The sequence below is a fragment of the Oculina patagonica genome, chromosome 7 (assembly GCF_052425735.1).
Source record: "Oculina patagonica isolate OP01 chromosome 7, crgOcupat, whole genome shotgun sequence".
Taxonomy (NCBI): domain Eukaryota; kingdom Metazoa; phylum Cnidaria; class Anthozoa; order Scleractinia; family Oculinidae; genus Oculina; species Oculina patagonica.
Genome location: NC_135764.1, coordinates 7,183,388 through 7,202,720, shown reverse-complemented (window position 1 = coordinate 7,202,720; position 19,333 = coordinate 7,183,388). Strand labels below are relative to the sequence as shown.

Genomic DNA, 19,333 nt, shown 5'->3' with positions numbered 1-19,333 from the left:
CCATGGCAACCCCATAATTATACAAATGTTTGGCCAGGTATCGAGTGTTTTTAGTCCTTCAGAGGAATTAAAAAAAGAAATTTTGAAGTTAAGTCTTAATCTCATTAAAGTTTTATTTTGATTAAATTCTTTTTCCCAGACGTTTGTCTTCAGACGCTATTATAGACTAGTCGGTATTTGCGTAAAGTCATTCTCAGATAAATCAAGGGGCATTTTTTAGTAAAAGTTGGTAACAGTAGTTTTCTTAAGTTATTTGACCTGCTGAAAACGAAAATGCTTGTTACCAAAATGTTTTTTGCGATCTTCAGTCCCAAAATGACGTCACAAATAAAGACACCAAAGATGACGTCATTACACCGTTAACCCTATCAGTAACTTCCTGAATATTAAAGCAATCACAATGAAATTTAGAGGATATATAGTATGTCCAAAAATCTATTTTTTTGTAATACGTCATGCGTAATTGTTACGTCACATCACGTGACAATTACATCATGATGTCAAAACAGGCGCCATCTTGGATCCGCCATCTTGGATTTCATAATTTTCCCAAAACGTCAGAAAATCGCCCAAAATTACTAAAAAAAGTACTCAAAATGAATAAAACGTTGCAAAAAAAAACTAAAAAGGTGAAAATAATTGCATTAATGTTAACTTAATTTCATTAATAGAACACAAAAATTACAAATTTTGGAAAAGAAAAATATGCCCTTGACGACGAATTTGTAACACAAAGATCCCAAGAAAAGGTCAATTTCACGTTTTGTTGGAACTACATGGAAATGGACTCTATCCTCTTAATTCTCACACGGGCTCATAGAGAGGGGATATGGGATCTGTACTTGCAAGTTTCCGCCCGATGTTGCCATATGAAGGGAAACTTCCTTTTCAAATGAAATGCAAGGAAATTCAGCCAGGTCAGTGCTCATCGCCGTCTTGAATGGCTAAATGGGATAGGGAAAAGAGCAGGAGGGATCGTGGACGTATCCAAGAAGCAATCAGCATTGAGTAGAGCGGCACTGTTCTATAATCCTCTGTCACAGATTGCTGATATTACACACACAATGTTTGGATTTAGCCAAGAAGTTTTCCCGCAACAAGTCTACTCCTGGTAGGAAAGATTGGGGCAAGAAGGATGAATCTTTATTGCTCGCCATCCTTAAGTAATTAAAAGTATTTTCGCCACCAGAAAATCAAACCAGACTTTATAGCATTGCCACGAACGATCTGTTGCTGTTAAATACCAAAGAGCTTGGTCATTTGGAATTTGTGGTACAAAAGGTTGGAAACTGTGTCTTGACAGGAGCAAGATGAATGGTCAAAGATGAAATTCTGGGACACGATGCACAAGAATAACGCTCCAACTTTCGATAACTTAAAAGCCTTATCATTGCCTATAAAGCTGGTTGTTCAGTACTTTTATTTCTTCTAAGATATATTTGAAGCAAAAACACCGCCAATATGAATAAGTATAAGGCAAAAATGTAAATGACTATTTCCTAATAGCGAAACGTCCAAGGAAAGTGTTTGTATTTTTTAAATGAAACCGTTCTTTTTTTATAGACCCAACGAAGATTCCATAACGGTAAAGGTATAGATCTCAGTTGTTTCTTTAACTTTTAGCCACAGTTGAACAGCCTACATGTATAAAGTCGACAGTATTTATTATATTTTTCATTCAGCATTTCAATTATCCTGTCGCTGTGTAGTTAAATGGCAAGCTATCTGTGGCGTCATTACATGACGCCACAGGTTGCCTGGAATGCTTTCTGTGGCCTATTCTAAAAAAAGGCAGGAACTAGGTTGGAGGCAATTTATTTGGTATAAAAAGATGCAAATATAGTGCATACGGCTTAGAACCTATTTTTTATCCACAAAGTTAACCCTATCCAGACCGGTAGGGGAGGTGGGAGGGGGAAGTAACCGCGCTAACTTTGAACGCTTATAACTTTTTCAAGATTTAACCGAACGCTGCCAACTTTGCGAGTTTATCTAAAATTTAACTGGGAATAATTTGGTAGGATAGGTTGTTGTTTGGGGAACTTGACATTACAATGGCAATGGCACTTTGACAGGAATTTTTTTCAAAATTTGTGATTTTTGTGTTCCATTAATGAAATTACTAGAACACAAAATCTTTTTAGGTTTTTTGTTTTGCACCGTTTTATTTATTTTGAGTACTTTTCAGTAACTTTGAGCGATTTTCTGACGTTTTGGAAAAAAATTTGAAATTCAAGATGGCGGATCCAAGATAGCGCCTGTTTTGACATTATGATGTAATTGTCACGTGATGTGACGTAATCATCCCACGTGACGTATAACAAAAGATAGATTTTTGGACAAACTATATATCCTCTAAGTTTCATTGTGATTGCTTCAATATTCTGGAAGTTACGGTTGGGGTTAACAGTACAATGACAACATTTTAGGTGCCTTTTTGTGACGTCATTTTCAGACTGAAGATTGCAAAAGAATTTTTGGTAACAAGCATTTTCGTTTTCAGCAGATCAAATTACCTAAGAAAAATCCTGTTACCGACTTTTACTAAAAAATGCGTCATAGCTTTCAAATTTTATGAAAGTCGTCTAGTCTATTACGTTTCTACCTGATGGGGTGTTTGCCAACCTGGTTAATTTACGTGAACTGTAAGCAGAAAGTAAAGGCTAAAGCCTTGTTTGCGTTATTTTCATTTTGAAAAAAAATAAAAATAAAATATGTCTCCTACGAATAAGTAAAGCGAGTTCAAGTGTTCATCTTAACCCCTTAGACATAGACATAGACATAATTTATTTATACACGAAGAGCTTAGGAGCCGTAGCTCGTTAAAACGCTCTCGTGAAATGAAAAAGGTTTAAAAATTACAAATAAAAGACGGTTAAAAAGGTAAAAAGCGTATATGTACAAAATTGTGATTATGACATGAATAAATAGAAATCTATATAAATAATTCTAGTTTAGAGGTAATTACAATTTCAATTAAAAAGGTATCTAAAATAACAATAAAAAGTTTATTAAAAAAATTACAACTTTAATTAAAAATGAAGCTAAAATTTCAATTAAAAAGGACTTTAAAAATTATAGTCAACAGAAAGAGCAACTGCAGCTTTCTTCTATAGGTAATTTGGATTCGGACAATAATTTCTTAAAAGAGGCGAGATCTTCAGCCTGGCGGACTTTAATAGGTAAACCATTCCAAATGCGTCTAATCGAATTGCTAATTGAATGTTCAAGCCATGTTGTTGAGACGCTTTGTTGTTCCACTTTTGTGCCAGAGCCACGCAAGTTTTACTTATCACATGTCCGTATTTTAAAAAACAATTGTAAATATAAAGGGCCGTTGTTTTTAAGGCATCTAAATAATAAAACTAGAGATAAAAAGATTCTACGATATTTCAAAGATTTCAAACCAACTACTTTTAGGCATCGTTATAGCAATACGATTTCGGCAAGTTAAATAGTGTGACGTAAAAAAATTGCGTCTTCCATTCGCTTTGACTGGCCCTTTCCAATCCCAAGGAGCAGCGGTGCGCAATACTCGAAATGAGGTAGGATAAATGCTTTGTATAGCCTTTTCATAGTGTCTAAGGTATAAAGCGACGCGCTCTTCTCAATGCCGCTGTCATTTTATAAACCGTCCCCAGCTGCAGAGAGATATGGTCCTTGAAAGACAGCTTTTTGTCCAAGGTTACTCCTAGAATCTTTAGATATGCCGAAACAAAAACAGGAGCATCGTCGATCAGGAAGGTGTAATTGTATTTAGATGGACCAACGATAAGAGCTTGCGTCTTCTCGGGGTTTATTGCGAGATAGTTTTGTTTAAACCACTCCGATAAGGAGCTGAAAGGGTCATTAGTGACAAATTCCAAAACAGAAGCGGAGGTGTCGGCAGTATACATGGTGGTATCGTCCGCATAGAGTCTAAGCGAGGTGTTTGGAGCAAAGTAATTTAAATCATTCATAAAGATATTAAACAGAAGTGGGGAGAGAAGGGATCCTTAAGGAACTCCAGTACTAGTGACTCTCCATCCTTCAATCTTGACTCTTTGTTGTCGGCCCTTGATGGGAATTGAGGAGTAAAATTTTCTCCCTGCTAAAAGAGATCTAGATCATTACGCTTTTGACCAGATTTGAAAGCAGCTACAAATTTAACAAATCTAGAAATTTATCTTTTCACCCTAGGAGATCTGCTTAACTATTAGGCCTTATCAGATTGTGCTCGGCACTTTTTTAGCGCAATTTGGCTTTGGGGAGCACTATTTTGATCAGAGAGCACTTTTTTGGCCAAAGAGCATCTTCTGACAACTTTTTTGGTAAACAAGCCAATTTCTAGCTTATTTGAAGCAAATTACTGAATTTTTTGTTTTATATAGCAATTTCCCTTGACTGCAAATAATATCTCAACTAGGCTAAAACTGGTGATTTCGACATTTGATTGGGTATCCATTCCTGTGGGCTGTGGTATGTCGGTAACTACAAATATTGGGTAGCCTGTGGGCTGTGGAACTAGTTAATAACGTTTAAGGCATATATACGTTTTACAATAATTTATTCAACAAGTGGGACGTGTGCGGCGGCCCTCAGGTCCCGTACCTATGTCATCAACCCCTCATAATTTATTCAACCTCATATAAAATTCAGAAAAATCACGTGACAGCCTCGATTTCATGTTTTTATTTATTTATGTATTCTATTTGATTCGTTATTTGTGCAAATATTGACTTGTATTTAATGGAAACTTGCCTTTTAGTTGCAAATCTAAATTGGAAAGCACCTTTTCTTTCAAATAATTAAAAATATTCGGTAGCACTTTTTTAATTTTTGGAACAACTTTTGAGCACTATTTTGGTTTTGAAGCACTTTTTAACCATCTTTTGGGCATTTTTGGGAGCACCTTTTTAGCTTTTTGGGAGCACAATCTGGAAAGGCCTATTAACGATGAACGACTTTTCGGTACTATTTTTGTAGTTCTTTGTAATGCTAAATGGAAAACTTGCCCTGAACCGGTTTCCAGATTTTTGTTTTTTTTTTTGTTAACGGAATTCACGATGTATTAAATATATTAAATACCGCGAGAAAAAGTTGAAAATCAGCCTAATCCAACGAGACAAAAAGCAATGACAAAGGAATTTGTGGAATTTTATTAGTTTATCGCCAAATGTGGTCAAACTTTAGGGGTATTTACAGTTGAACACGATAAATGAAGTCTAAGAATTAAAGTAAAGTAAGTGGACAAGAACCAGAAAGAAATTGAAGTTTTTGGAATTAAAGACTGCATAGCTATTTACTTGTGACGTTATTAACACATCATAAAAAGACATTATTGCATTAAAAATAAATAATAAAAAAACAAAATAATAAAAAAATGTAAATTGGCAGTGGCACTTCTTCGGGTGGCTTTTCGTTAACTCTCAACCCACATATGACGCTGGGTCAGGGAATCGAACCCGGGCCACATTGATGGAGGCGAGTGCTCTCAGCACTGCGCCATCCCGGTGTCCAGCTCCCCCATTAGCAACGTAATGCGCTATCTGAAACCTCATGTCGTAAACTAAAAAAAATTCGTTTGTATACACGAGTAACTTTGTTTACTTCCGATTTCCTTTATTACTGTTCGAGTTTAAATACCCTGGAAGCTTGACCATATACGGCGAATGCCATAGATTCTTGTAAACTTGACGGGAGTTTGAATTTCTTTAATTAGCGATAACGTAATGCCGTTATACTAGATTTAAGAAAGGTTTTTACCAGAAAGCATCGTTTAAATCACATTTTATTTCTATCCAGCTTGTCAAGTCAATTCTTGAATTTCAAATTGTTGCACCAAGATTCAACGCTAGTAATGACGACACGCTATCGATCATGCACGATTGTGAAAACACTACCATTAAAAATTAATTCGCATATTAAGTTCCTTTAATTCAATTTGATCTTCATTTCCCTATGAACTAAGTTTCAGGAAAATCATTTTAGCAGAAGTGCGGAAATGTTGAAGGCATCTAAATTTTCTATATTTGCTGCCCCTTGACAGAACAAGCCATGAACCCAAATTTCTGCAAGGACCTTCCCAGAGTGCCCAGCCAATTGTCGATCCTGCGAACCGTTAAAAACAATTTCATATATTTGTCAACACTATAAAATGCTCGAGAACCTTCTCAACCCTCAAAATTGTTTTTAAAGGACTTTTCGAAAATTATACGGCAAACTTGTGTCGAACTTCTTTCACATGAGTTTCAAGGTACTACAATATTTTTGTATCGATTTGGCTGCTGTGCCGTGCTGTGAATTGGAGAATTGTTGCTGCGATTATTGTAAGCTACTCTGTGACAATAATAATGAATTTCACAATTTCATTATTAATCCTGGCAACGGACCTTAAACTAATCTACACTATGCAGTAAATTAATAAAATACTGCTTAACATTTATCATAACCACCCTAACGTTCCTGACAAACCTAATAAGATCATCAGTGCTTAATTTCTAAAGTGGTCGTCGTGCTAGCGTACGATCGTGATCGTCATATCTTAACTGGATTCTCACTGATTAATTATCAGTTATAGTGAAAGAAGCGTTGGTGTAGACTTTTATAACTGTAAATTTCGTCGTTTTTGTCCCTTTTTGGGCCTTCCTTGGACCACTCAAATAAATTTGTAAATTTCCTTAGATGCTCTTGTCATTTATTGTTATTGTCTTAAATAAAAAAATGCAGTTTTCGCATCCTGGACATTACTCGATCATTAGCAAAATTCATTAACATCACAAATTATCATCATCATCGATCCTTTTCGCGCCATTGGACGCATAAGGCCTCTACAGTCTCTCTTCAGCGGGAGCGTTCATGTGCCGCCTTCCGGATCCTTATCCAGGTCAGGTGCAGGGACTTAAGTTCTTTTTCGGCCGATCTTCGCCAGGTTGTTCTAGGCCTTCCCCGTGCTCGCTTTCCCTCTGGTGTCCAGAGTAAACCTTCTTTAGCCACATCCCCCGATTCTTTCCTCAACACATGCCCAATCCATCTCCATTTCCTGCGGGTTAAGCTCACCATGATGTCCTCTTGTTTACAGATGTTTCGTACTTATCACAAATTATGTAAGGATGTAATGGACGTGAAAGGTTGATCAAAAAGTAAAGTCTTAAACTGGTCAAATAATAAAATTATGGTTGATTTCTTTTTTAAAGATATTTGTCTGCAAATGCTATTGCATTTCTACCTGGTGGAGTGTTTGCCAGCCTTGTTAATTTATGGGCACTGTAAGTAGAAAAAGGACACTACAGAATTATTTTGCTTATTTTACATTGTTAAAAACCGAATTAAAATATATTTACTATAAAAAGCAAAGCTACTTTAAGTGGTTTTTGAACAATTATTTTTGTTTTGAAAAAAGAGAAAAACAAGAGAACTCGAGTTCATTAGCAAGGTATTGTTGTACTACTTAAAGTATGAGGATGTCATTAGGCATAATATGCGTTAATAATGAACGAATAACTGTATATGATGGTCCATAGAAGGGTAAAAAACTGCCAACTGTTCTTCGCAGAAATATCAGCTTTTTTCTGATTGTCGAGAAATAACTTCAAAGAAACACTGAATAGTAAAGCATTATGAAAATATAAACAAGCAAGCAAAAAACGACGTTTCTGAGCTTCTTTAAACAACGAAATTTGAGAGCGCTTTATATATGCAAGTGCTTTTGAGCTAACTGCAAGGCTCAATATGTCGAAATGAATGTGGATAAATGTAAAGTGAAATTGCAACTTTGATAAAGTGAAAGTAAATAAAGAAGCGTTCTCAAGTTGAAATCTCGGAAAATAAGATTTTCCGAGTACCCCCAACGGGAGTCGAACCCATGACCTTCCAGATTACCGGTTGGACGCTCTAACCACTGAGCTATGAGAGACTCGTGGTGAGCGCGCGAGGTCATATACTAGGGTCTTGTGAGTGACACATCTCCTGCTAACTGCAAGGCTCAATTTGTCGAAATGAATGTGGATAAATGTAAAGTGAAATGGCAACTTGGATAAAGTGAAAGTAAATGAAGAAGCGTTCTCAAGTTGAAATCTCGGAAAAAAGATTTTCCGAGTACCCCCAACGGGAGTCGAACCCATGACCTTCCAGATTACCGGTTGGACGCTCTAACCACTGAGCTATGGGAGACTCGTGGTGAGCGCGCGAGGTCATATCCTAGGTTCTTATGAGTGACATATTGAGCCTTGCAATTAGCAGGACATATGTCACTCATAAGAACCCAGTAGACCTCGCTCACCACGAGTCTCCCATAGCTCAGTGGTTAGAGCGTCCAACCGATAATCTGGAAGGTCATGGGTTCGACTCCCGTTGGGGGTACTCGGAAAATCTTTTTTCCGTGATTTCAACTTGAGAACGCTTCTTCATTTACTTTCACTTTATCCAAGTTGCCATTTCACTTTATACTAAAGAATAATTTATTTATTATCCAAGAAGACCTAGAACATCTAACCAATTGCAGATGTCATTGCAAAGGCAGCATATTCTCCTCAGTTATTTGTAGGTCGGGTCTGGGAACTGAACTCGAGACCACCCGCGTGATAGTCCGGCGCACTACCAACTGCGCTAACCGGTCGACGGTTTGTACGTTTTAAAGATAAACACAGGTTCTTTCTATTTTATTATTTTAAAAAAGTGTTAATTTGTATAGTTTTGTTCATTTAATAATACCTTTTTATCAATAAATTTGTCTTCAAACGCGATTTCATTTCTACCTGAAGAAGTGTTTGCATATTTGACTAGTATACTAGAAATTTAAGCAAAACAAAGCATTTTGTATCGTTTTGTTTATATCGTAATACCTTTTCATCCAGAGATTTGTCTTCAAACGCTATTTCATTTCTACCTGAAGAAGTGTTTGCGAATTTAACGAGTCTACAACTACTGTACGTAAAACGTAAAGGGGTGTAATAGTTCAGGTAACACAAACACTAGTACGAGTCTTGATATTTATATTTATTATATAGTCGCGAGTGTTAGACTGGAAAATAGACCACTCGTAAAATTCATCCGTAACTGCATCCGGGACTGTAGTGGCGTATTTTCCATATCCTCACTAGTGAGGATATCGATGACGTCATTTCACGCCTTTGCACGCGTACGGTTGTTTGTGCAAAGCTGCTAAATTATAAACGCTTGTTGCAAATCGAAAATAAAATATTTTACTGAGGAGCAGAAAAATGCTAACACGAAGAAGTTTCATATGACTTGAAATTATTTAAAAAGAGCTTCTTGATTGTGGAGACGAAGGGAGGAATAATCAAGAAATTACAGTTGCCGAACTGCAAGCCTTCGCGATCAGAAATCAGAAAAGCGGTGAGTTTGAGCAGAAGAAGATTTCAAAACGGCGCTTTATATTATCACAGTGAGAGTGATGAAAGCTAGTTAACACTTTTTACATTTGCGTTATACATCTCAGTTTTGAAAGCTTCTGTTCGCAAAATTTTGCCTTTCAGATTGGTACGGTAATTTGCTCAATTGTTATATTAGCCGTCGCTCGTGTTTAATCTTTTAATGAATTAAGCTTAAAATGTTTTAGCTTTATCTTCATGCATGTTTTTGCCTATATAATAAAAAGAAAATTACCCAGTGGCCTGGCTTGAAGATATGAATTTAATTTTCTACAAATTTTATTTTAAATTTTGTTTTCTTAAAATAAAAGACTCATAAAATATTGCTTTAACACTCGAAAATAAAATTCATATCTTCGCGCCGCCGTGTAATATCCTCTATATAGATTTTTTTAAATTAAGTTTCAGAAAGTGCCCATTTTTATCGTTTCGCTTATTTCGTACTACCTTTTCATCCAGAGATTTGTCTTCAAACGCTATTTCATTTCTTCCTGAAGAAGTGTTTGCGACTTTAACGAGTCTACGACTACTGTACGTAAAATGTTAATGGTGTAATAGTTCAGGTAGCACAAACATTAGTACGAGTCTTGATATTTATATATAGAATTTGTTTTATTTCAGAAAATGTCCATTTGTACCGTTTCGCTAATTTCGTGCTACCTTTTCCTCCAGAGATTTGTCTTCAAACGCAATTTCATTGCTACCTGAAGAAGTGTTTGCGACTTTAACGAGTCTACAAGAACTGTACGTAAAATGTTAATGGTGTAATAGTTCAGGTAGCACAAACATTAGTACGAGTCTTGATATTTATATATATAGATTTTGTTTTATTTCAGAAAGTGTCCATTTGTATCGTTTCGCTAATTTCGTGCTATCTTTTCCTCCAGATATTTGTCTTCAAACGCTATTTCATTTTTACCTGAAGAAGTGTTTGCGACTTTAACGAGTCTACAAGAACTGTACGTAAAATGTTAATGGTGTAATAGTTCAGGTAGCACAAACATTAGTACGAGTCTTGATATTTATATATAGAATTTGTTTTATTTCAGAAAGTGTCCATTTGTACCGTTTCGCTAATTTCGTGCTACCTTTTCCTCCAGAGATTTGTCTTCAAACGCAATTTCATTGCTACCTGAAGAAGTGTTTGCGACTTTAACGAGTCTACAAGAACTGTACGTAAAATGTTAATGCAATGGTGTAATAGTTCAGGTAGCACAAACATTAGTACGAGTCTTGATATTTATATATAGATTTTGTTTTATTTCAGAAAGTGTCCATTTGTATCGTTTCGCTAATTTCGTGCTACCTTTTCCTCCAGAGATTTGTCTTCAAACGCAATTCCATTGCTACCTGAAGAAGTGTTTGTAACTCTAACAAGTCTGCACCACCTGTAAGTAGCGAGAAACGCACTGTTTGCATTTGGATAGTTTTCTTTGCGCTGTTTTTGAGTCTGTACGTTTCGAACTTTAGCCGGTCACCGCACCTCACATATTTTAAAAGAGTTTGATTCCAAGAGTTTGGTTAGCGTTCTTACTACTTAATGTTATTTTAAAATAAGGCTCGTAAGACTGATTTGCCCGAGTCTGCTGTTTTGCCTGAGTTCTGTCTCTGTTCGTGTTACCAGTGCACACTAAATGATCTTTACATCCAGATATTTGTCTTCAAACGCAATTTCATTGCTACCTGAAGAAGTGTTTGTAACTCTAACAAGTCTGCACCACCTGTAAGTAGCGAAAACCGCACTGCAATTCAATTTATAGTTTGCATTGGGATATTTTCCTTTGCGCTGTTTTTGAGTCTTTAAGTTTCGAACTTTAGCCGGTCAACGCACCTCACAGATTTTCAAAGAGTTTGATTGCAAGAGTTTGGTTAGCGTTCTTTCTACTAAATTTTATTATATTATAAAATCAGGCTAAAAAAGAGAGTTCGCTCATCCTCTGCAAATAGGTATCCCTTAGTTAAACTACAAAGCGTTATGTTGGTTTTTTTTTTCCTTCAAATATTTTTATTTTACTGAGGAAAACGCTTCACTCGGTTTTGATATCATGAACGTTGCAATACGTAATTTAGATAAAGCAAGTACGATTCCTGATATCTTAATTTTAGAAAGTGTCCATTTGTATTGATTCGCTTATTTTGTAATATCTTTACATTCAGAGATTTGTCTTCAAACGCAATTTCATTGCTACCAGAAGAAGTGTTTGTAAATCTAACAAGTCTGCACCACCTGTAAGTAGCGAGAAACGCACTGCAATGTATTTGTGTTATATCGTATTTCCCTTATTTTAATGCTGTAACTCTTGACCTTTAGAGTCTTTCACTGTAGTACCTTGAGGAAGAAATGCCGTGCCTACCGAAATATTGGAATTTAAATATAGTCCCACACCGTTCAATCAGCCTTGCAATTTTTCTTAGTTAATTATTCAGTCGTAGCTGGTTAGATCCTCTACAGTGACAGGATCCGGTACTTCTATTTGTTCACAGTGGTCCATGAAAATTCACGTTCGTTTTAAATCAAAATATGTTTGTTTTGGTTCATCCCTAGGTAACCTTAAAGGGAGATTAAAATTTTCATTTTTAACTTTGCTTCCCTTTCTCAGATGATTGCTCAAATTTTGAGAATCAATTGTCTTTTCAAAAGAAAAATAAGGGCATTTATTTTAAGTTGATGTTTTCCTTGTCACTTGGAGGTTAAATTGATAATTTAAATTAAATGAATCTCGCAAAACATGTCCGTTGAAGTTTATTTTTGTTAAATAACCCTCAGACGTACAAGCAAATTAATACCCCCACCATCGTATAAGAGGGGGGGGGGGGGGTGTATGGAACCCCTCCCCAGAGTTTTCGTTTTCTTAAGGCGCAGCGAAATTATTTTGCACTAAGAGATGACATAAATTTAATTGACTGTGACGTCATTAGAGCTGCCATCCTGGATCCTCCATCTTGGATTTCAATATTTTCTTAAAAAGTCAAAAAATAACGGAAATTGATGCAAAATTAAGCCAGAATGGTTAATAAATGCGAGAATAAACAAACCTACAATCCTTTTTTTAAATAATGGAAAAAAAAATAAGAAAATCGTAAGTTGGCTATTTTATTGCAAGTTCTGCTTGTAATTTGAAATCCGTTGCCATAGCAACGTCAAATATCATGGACACATGGTTGACGTATCAACAGCTACTGAAAGTTTCAGCATTGCAAAGTAAATTTCCTTTTTAAAACTTTAAAAATAACCTTACGGGGTGTGCACTTACTGCGTACAAGATATTGTACCTATCCTACTGTGTCAGAAACAATATTGTATCAACTGACCTTTTGTAGTAATATATTAAATATTAGCCAAAAGTACACAATTTCAGTTTTTATTGACACCTTTTTTGCAGAAGTTTGTCTTCCAATGCTATCACATTTTTACCAAGTGGAATATTTGCCACACTTACAAATCTACAAGAACTGTGAGCTTACAACTGACCGTAGAAAAGAAGCAGAGTATTTTTTTGTTGTTTTTAAATCTATTTTGTTCTATTTAAAAGCAGGAAAAAATAACAATTGGTTTATGCTTTAGCGTGCTCCATCGAGTTATGGAGCACGCGGGAAGTTTGGAGAGCACGAAAGAAGTGGAAGAGTTGCCCGAGGCGATAGCCAAGGCCAACTCTAGCTTCTTGAGTGCTCTCCAAACTTCCCAAGTGCTCCATAACTCGATGGAGCACAGCTAAAAGCATGAACCAATTGTTTTATAACATTGCGGTGGAATTGTGCATCAAAACCGGCCGCGGGAAAAAAACTGTGTTTTTCTGTGTGCAGTGTGAAAACATAAACTTAGCGGTCGAGCAATAAATTATACATGTACAAGTTTACACGATTGGAGCAGTTTGTGTCAAATGGCTGATAAATTGACTAGTTTAAGTTTATACGGTGGCAGAGCGAAGAAAAAAATGACAAAAACAGCAAATACTGCTGTTGATTCTGAGACAAGTTTTCGCTGAATTAAAATTAAAATGTTTACTCCCGCGTGGAAGAAAATTAAAACAAAACGATCTCGAACAGCCGAACCGATTCTAAGGGTTAAAAGAGTCAAAGAATTCGGTTGCATGCTTAGTTTTAAGTATTTTTGTGGACCGATTTTATTTGTAATTGATGTAAAAAACATTTTTAAAAACGGTAGTTGAATGAAGCGCCCAATGAAGTTAATTTTTCCCAAAATCACAACAGAGCTGTAGACGCTTTGGTGTAATGCTTAAAACGCGAAAACTTTCGTCAGGCAGCTAGTTTTTAGTGCCATCGAGCTGTTGTCATTCATGGTTGGCCCATTCTTCCACGTTAGGGCAGTGAAAAAAACGATTTTCGTCCTTCGAGACTCGCACGTTAGTTGTTGTTGTTTGAATGAAGGAAAGCACACAAACAACTTTGACGGCAAAATCGAATTTATTTTCTCTTTCGCTCTCCGTCTCGTAATAAGAAACAGCTTACCTTGTAGCTCGTATCCTTGGGAAAATATTGAAAGGATTCACTTTTCATATTCCGAAGATAATATGTCATCGCTTTAGCAAAACACCCGCAGCGTATGAGCTTTACTCAGTGAGATTTTCGCTCGTCGATTACGTCATTGAGCACGCTTACGTATACTGAATTTGATTGCGCGGCTCTGCTAGCTATGTTATAACTATTGATAGGTAGAATAAGGACGCTCGGCCTTGGAAGCTTTATACACATTGCAAGTGTGCAAGGCTGTGTCAAGTAATCTAGTAACCTAACAACGTTTATATGTTTTCGTTTCACTAATTAGACATTTTAACCATTTTTTTCTTCAAATGCCAACACAGCTTATTTTGACGGAAATAGCCCTTCCTCATAGACGTATTTAATTTTTAACTGCATGATTTTAGGCTTCGACAGGATTGTTCCTTTTGTTTTTCAGGTTGCTAGCTTCAAACATCATTCAAAACATAACCACCGAAACGTTTTCCTTACCAGAAAAACTTGGGCGCCGGTAGGTTTGACAGAGATGATTCTATCCGATAAGCTGCATTGCGACAATTCATGCTCGAACGTTAGAGAGAGAGAGAGAGAGAGAGAGAGAGATAATAGTTTATTTAAACTATTTTGCAGTTAAAAGAAACTGAATTATCGAGTGACACTTACATGAAATGAAAAGTCTACTATTTACAATTAAGAATATATCAAAAAAGGACTAATTACAAAAAGTATCGAAATGTGAAAAAGCTTTCAGCTCTCTTTGTTCTACATGTTATGGCATTATTATACAGGTAAAACTTTACAGGTAAAACTTTGGCGCTTTCTGCCTCACATTATACTTAGAATCTATTAGTGCTGGTCTCGGTAACAGATAGTGAATAAGATGTTTATCTGACTTCATTTGATTCAGATTAACTTGAAATATAGCAAAAAATCATTTTATTTATTTTTATTCGTTTGCTTCTAGAATTTGTAGTGGAGTAAGTGAATCTATTTTGCCACCTGTACGTACCATGAAGTTATTTTGGTACTTTTTTATGTGTATATATATGTGTGTTTTTTTAAGGAGAATATTATGGGTACAGCTTAGAATTTGGAACGGAATTTATTGAATTTTACAGAAAAAAGTTCACATTACGAGATAACTCCATGCCTTCACTTTGTTTAAGCTGTTGAATTCCAATGTCCGCTTTCTGCAGATTTTTAGCTCGAGAACCATTACAGTTAAGTCGTTTTCAGTATAAGTTTAATAATTTAATAAGCTTTCCTTTTTCCGAAATGTTAAAGCTTCAGATTATTAAAAAGTGCCTTTTATTTCTGTAGCAAATTTGAAGCATACAGTAGTTATCACTGCAGTAGTTCTGTCTCTTAGCAAACATTTTAACTATGTACTCAAGAGTTTGTTCGTGCCATTTCGGATAGCGTAAGCGACTTCTTAAATTTGGGTTTAACCGGGTAAATACCTCACCTTCCGCAAAGCCCCCTGTCTTCGTGGCATTTGTAACGTTGATAAGTTTTAGCTAAACACTACGAAAATGCATTTTATTTTATATTTTTCGATGCCAAAGGTAAACAGACAATCACGTAAAGCCGTTGCAATATCAAGCAAAGCTTCGCTTACAATTACTTATTCCACGCCAAATACCTCTCATCAATAGCCAATAAAAGTGCGAGAATTATCTTAGCTATCATATAGAGTCTTGGTTTTAGGCCATCGAAACTTGATTAAAAATATAATACAAACAGCGGTGATAAATTTTATCATTTTGAAAAATCGCATTTTACTTAACTTGACGTTTCGTATGCTAAGCTACATACACTTTCAAAAGTATGACCGTTAACATTTTGACAACTATTTATATACATTGTTTATTCCACTAAGCAGAGCCATTTCTTCTTTGATGGCCAGTACTACGACCAAATTGATGGTGTAGCCATGGCTTCGCCTTTGGGCCCAGTTTTGGCTAACATCTTCATGTGCCACTTTGAGGAAAAAAGGGTTTTGAACGCCAGAGTTCGTCCTTCTTTTTGGTATAGATATGCGGTTGACACCTTCACCATGTTTGCTAATGAGTTTTTGCGGTATCTACACAGTAGGCACAACAGTATCAAGTTCACTATTGAATTTGAACAGGAAAATGAGATTCCTTTTTTAGACATCCTTGTCAAACGTTGCCCCGACGACACTTTCATGATCTCTGTCTACCGGAAGAAGACATTTACCGGCCTCTACACCAAGTGGGTTTCATTTACACCTCGAAAATACAAAATTAATCTTATCCACACACTTACTTACGTTGTTTCTGAATCTGTTCCTCTGCTTCATTATTACAATCCGCTATGTAAAAAAATGTAAATACAATTTTAAAGTCCATACGCGGGACGAGGTTACCCTCAGTGTCCGAGCCAGAGTCTCATGTATAAGACGTAGGACTGTTGCAGATCGAATTGGAATTTAGTAGTGTTGATTTTTGCGGAGGGAGGAAAACCGGAGAACCCGGAGAAAAACCCTCGGAGCGAGGACGAGAACCAACAACAAACTCAACCCACATATGACGCCGGGTCCGGGAATCGAACCCGGGCCACATTGGTGGGAGGCGAGTGCTCTCACCACTGCGCCATCCCCGCTCCCCCAAAGATCTCAGAAAGCTCTGGCTCAAAATTTACCCTCAAGGCATTATCACGTACAACGTTAACGATGTTTTGAACAGACACGAAAAAACAAGCCAGACACCCCTGTTGTGACAGTTCCTAAAAAAAATATGTTATAATCCTGTTACCCTACTTAGGTCTTCCGAGCATCCAAATCACTAAACGCCTTAAATCCTGTGTATCCAACTTCTACTCTTTCGTCAACCTCAAGATCATTTTTCAGAACTCACGCCGCATCAAATCCTTTTTTTCCGTACAAAGACCGCCTCAACCGTTCTCAACGATCTAAGGTCATCTACAAAGCTGGCTGCTGGGACTGTGACGATGTTTACATAGGAAAAACAAAACGACGACTTCATGACAGAAAAACTGAATTTCCCTCACTAAACACGACTATAATAGCTATTGCTGATCAAATCAAAACCACATGCCATAACATCATATGGGATCATTTCGAAATCCTTGCGTCTGGCAAAACTGACCTCCACTGAAAAATTAAGGGGACCTTATACATTCAAGAACTACAACCTAAATTAAATGTCGGCAGTGAGAGGTTGCTGCTTTATTAACTGAAATGTAATATGAAGTTATTGCTGAAGATCAATTGTCTTAGTCTAGGTTCCAGACCCCTTTCATAACGATATATAAATAGTTGCCAAAATTTTAACGGTCAAACTTTTGAAAATGTATGTAGCTTAGCATACGAAACGTCAAGTTTAGTAAAATACGATTTTTCATAATGTTTATCACCGCTGTTTGTATCATATTTTTATCTTAGCTATACATTTTGCAAACCCTTGTCGGGCGTCAAACTCTATGTGTGAAGCTGCTGATGATATTTTTAAAGTGCTACTCATTCTCGTCCCCATAGCCCTTTCGTTTCTCTTAGCCGGCTTGGCACGAGAAAACGGAGGGCTCTGGGGACATAGGATTTTTTAATTAATTCGATTTTTTTTGATTGGCTGATTGGAACAAGAATTCACGAAAAAAACAAACGACTCTCCAATACATTCTTTTGAAACGTCATGACTGCATACATGAAGACCGGAAGTCCTAGAATCTAGGACTGGAAATTCTGTGTCCCCAGATCCCTTCGTTTTCTCGTGCCAAGGCTCAGCCGGCTAAGAGAAACGAAAGGGCTATGGGGACGAGAATGAGTGCTACTATGATCGAATTTTCACCTTTTGAAATTTAACTCGTGTTATGGAGTATTTAACGAAAGATCCAAGATGGCATTGTTTCGCTTTTAATTTTTTTTTTTTTTTTTTTAAAAACATCGCAATTAGGGGACCGCTGACGTCCTCTACTCAACCCAATTTGATCCCAGAACAATATCTCGGTATCGTTGCGGGACGCGAATGAGAGGCGGCTGTATTCGCAGGCACAATCAAAAAAAAAAAAATTATCCAAAAATAATTTTTTAAAATAAAAAAAAAAAAAAAAAAAAAAAAAAAAAAAAAAAAAAAAGGGGAAAAAAAAAAAAAAATATATTTTAAATTTTAAAAAAATAAAAGAGTGTTACTCAAAAACCAGAGACTTTAATACAAATAGATGCGATACTTCACTTTTTTTTTATATTTGACCAAAATTTGGTTGAGTCTATGACGCCATCGTATTGCTAATTTGCATATTCTACAAAATTGAATATCTCTAGAATGAAAAATATTTGAAAACAGTAAATGGCATTTTTCTGCACTTAAAGAGTACTTATCAATGTGTTGAAACGGCCACAAAAGGAAAGATACGAATTTCATCATTAATTCCAAATCCTTTAATGTCTTTATGCAGAGATCTATCTTACAACAAAATACGATTTTTGCCAAAGGACATGTTTCACTGTTTAAACAAGTTAAATACTTTGTAAGTACCTTAAGGCAGCAGATTTATTCTTTATAAGCCCCTGACAGTGGGTTCGTTTTTGGACCATTCAAAAAGTCAATCACAAAACTACTCAACAGAGGTCCAAAAGCAAAATATTGGTGGTTATGAGTTAAGCCAGCACGTAAAAGTGCTTGGTGATATAACTTTAGTCACCAAAACTTGATGGGGAATTTCAAAATAATTAAAGGTCAATCCGTGCCAACGTGTTTACTTCAAAAAAATTGCAACGCCGACCATAAAATGAAACACACACCGAACTTCCGAAACGAACATGAACCTGAAATCTGTCAGTACAGCCACTATACCCAACAGAAATGGAGCAACTGTGATCATTGCGTAGATTTAATAATTCAACAATATCTGTGTAGCTCACAATCTTGACACTACGTTACGACATCCATTTACTAACGATAAAGACTCTTGCCAGTTGACTTTAAAGTTAACTTCCGCTCAAGTTGTGAGGACCTCGATCACCAATAACAGTTTTCCTTAGAATTACTTTTACCTGACGGATCACATTAAACGAACGTATTATATATAATTGCATCACGTTTTCATAAATTTCTGAAGTGTAAATTATTTTATTCTAAAAGATGTCGAATCTCGAATACTGACCTTTTTTTTATTTTCTTTTAGATTTATGCAGAACAACATGATTGCCTTCATAACAAACGAGACCTTTGCTAGCGCTACCAATCTTGAATATATGTACGTTAAAATTTATCAAAAGTTTCTACTGGCTCAGTGCTGGACTTAATCTTGACGCCTCATAACGCCTCAAAAACTTCGATAAACTCCGGCCTAGCACTACGCAACGATTCCGAATTTTAGCCTTTTTTACACCACTTCAACTTTGATTCTAAAACCCTCTCAGAAGACGAACCTCCTAAATTCCTGTGTATGATTTTCTTTATCCAGTGTCCTAAGTAATAGCAATTGGACCGAGTGGAGTA

The 19,333-nt window shown here is 36.2% G+C and overlaps 1 protein-coding gene across 1 annotated transcript in view; it reads left to right on the top strand.

The window, feature by feature from the left end:
• Positions 1 to 7,183: 7,183 nt before the first annotated feature.
• Positions 7,184 to 19,333, top strand: part of LOC144661376 (uncharacterized) — a 40,150-nt gene continuing 28,000 nt past the window's right edge. Inside the window, exons 1-2 of the mRNA XM_078522108.1 lie at positions 7,184 to 7,247; positions 19,017 to 19,088. Of these exons, the coding sequence (XP_078378234.1) occupies positions 19,021 to 19,088 (68 nt within the window). The 5' untranslated portion in view covers positions 7,184 to 7,247; positions 19,017 to 19,020. The remainder of the gene's footprint in view (positions 7,248 to 19,016; positions 19,089 to 19,333) is intronic.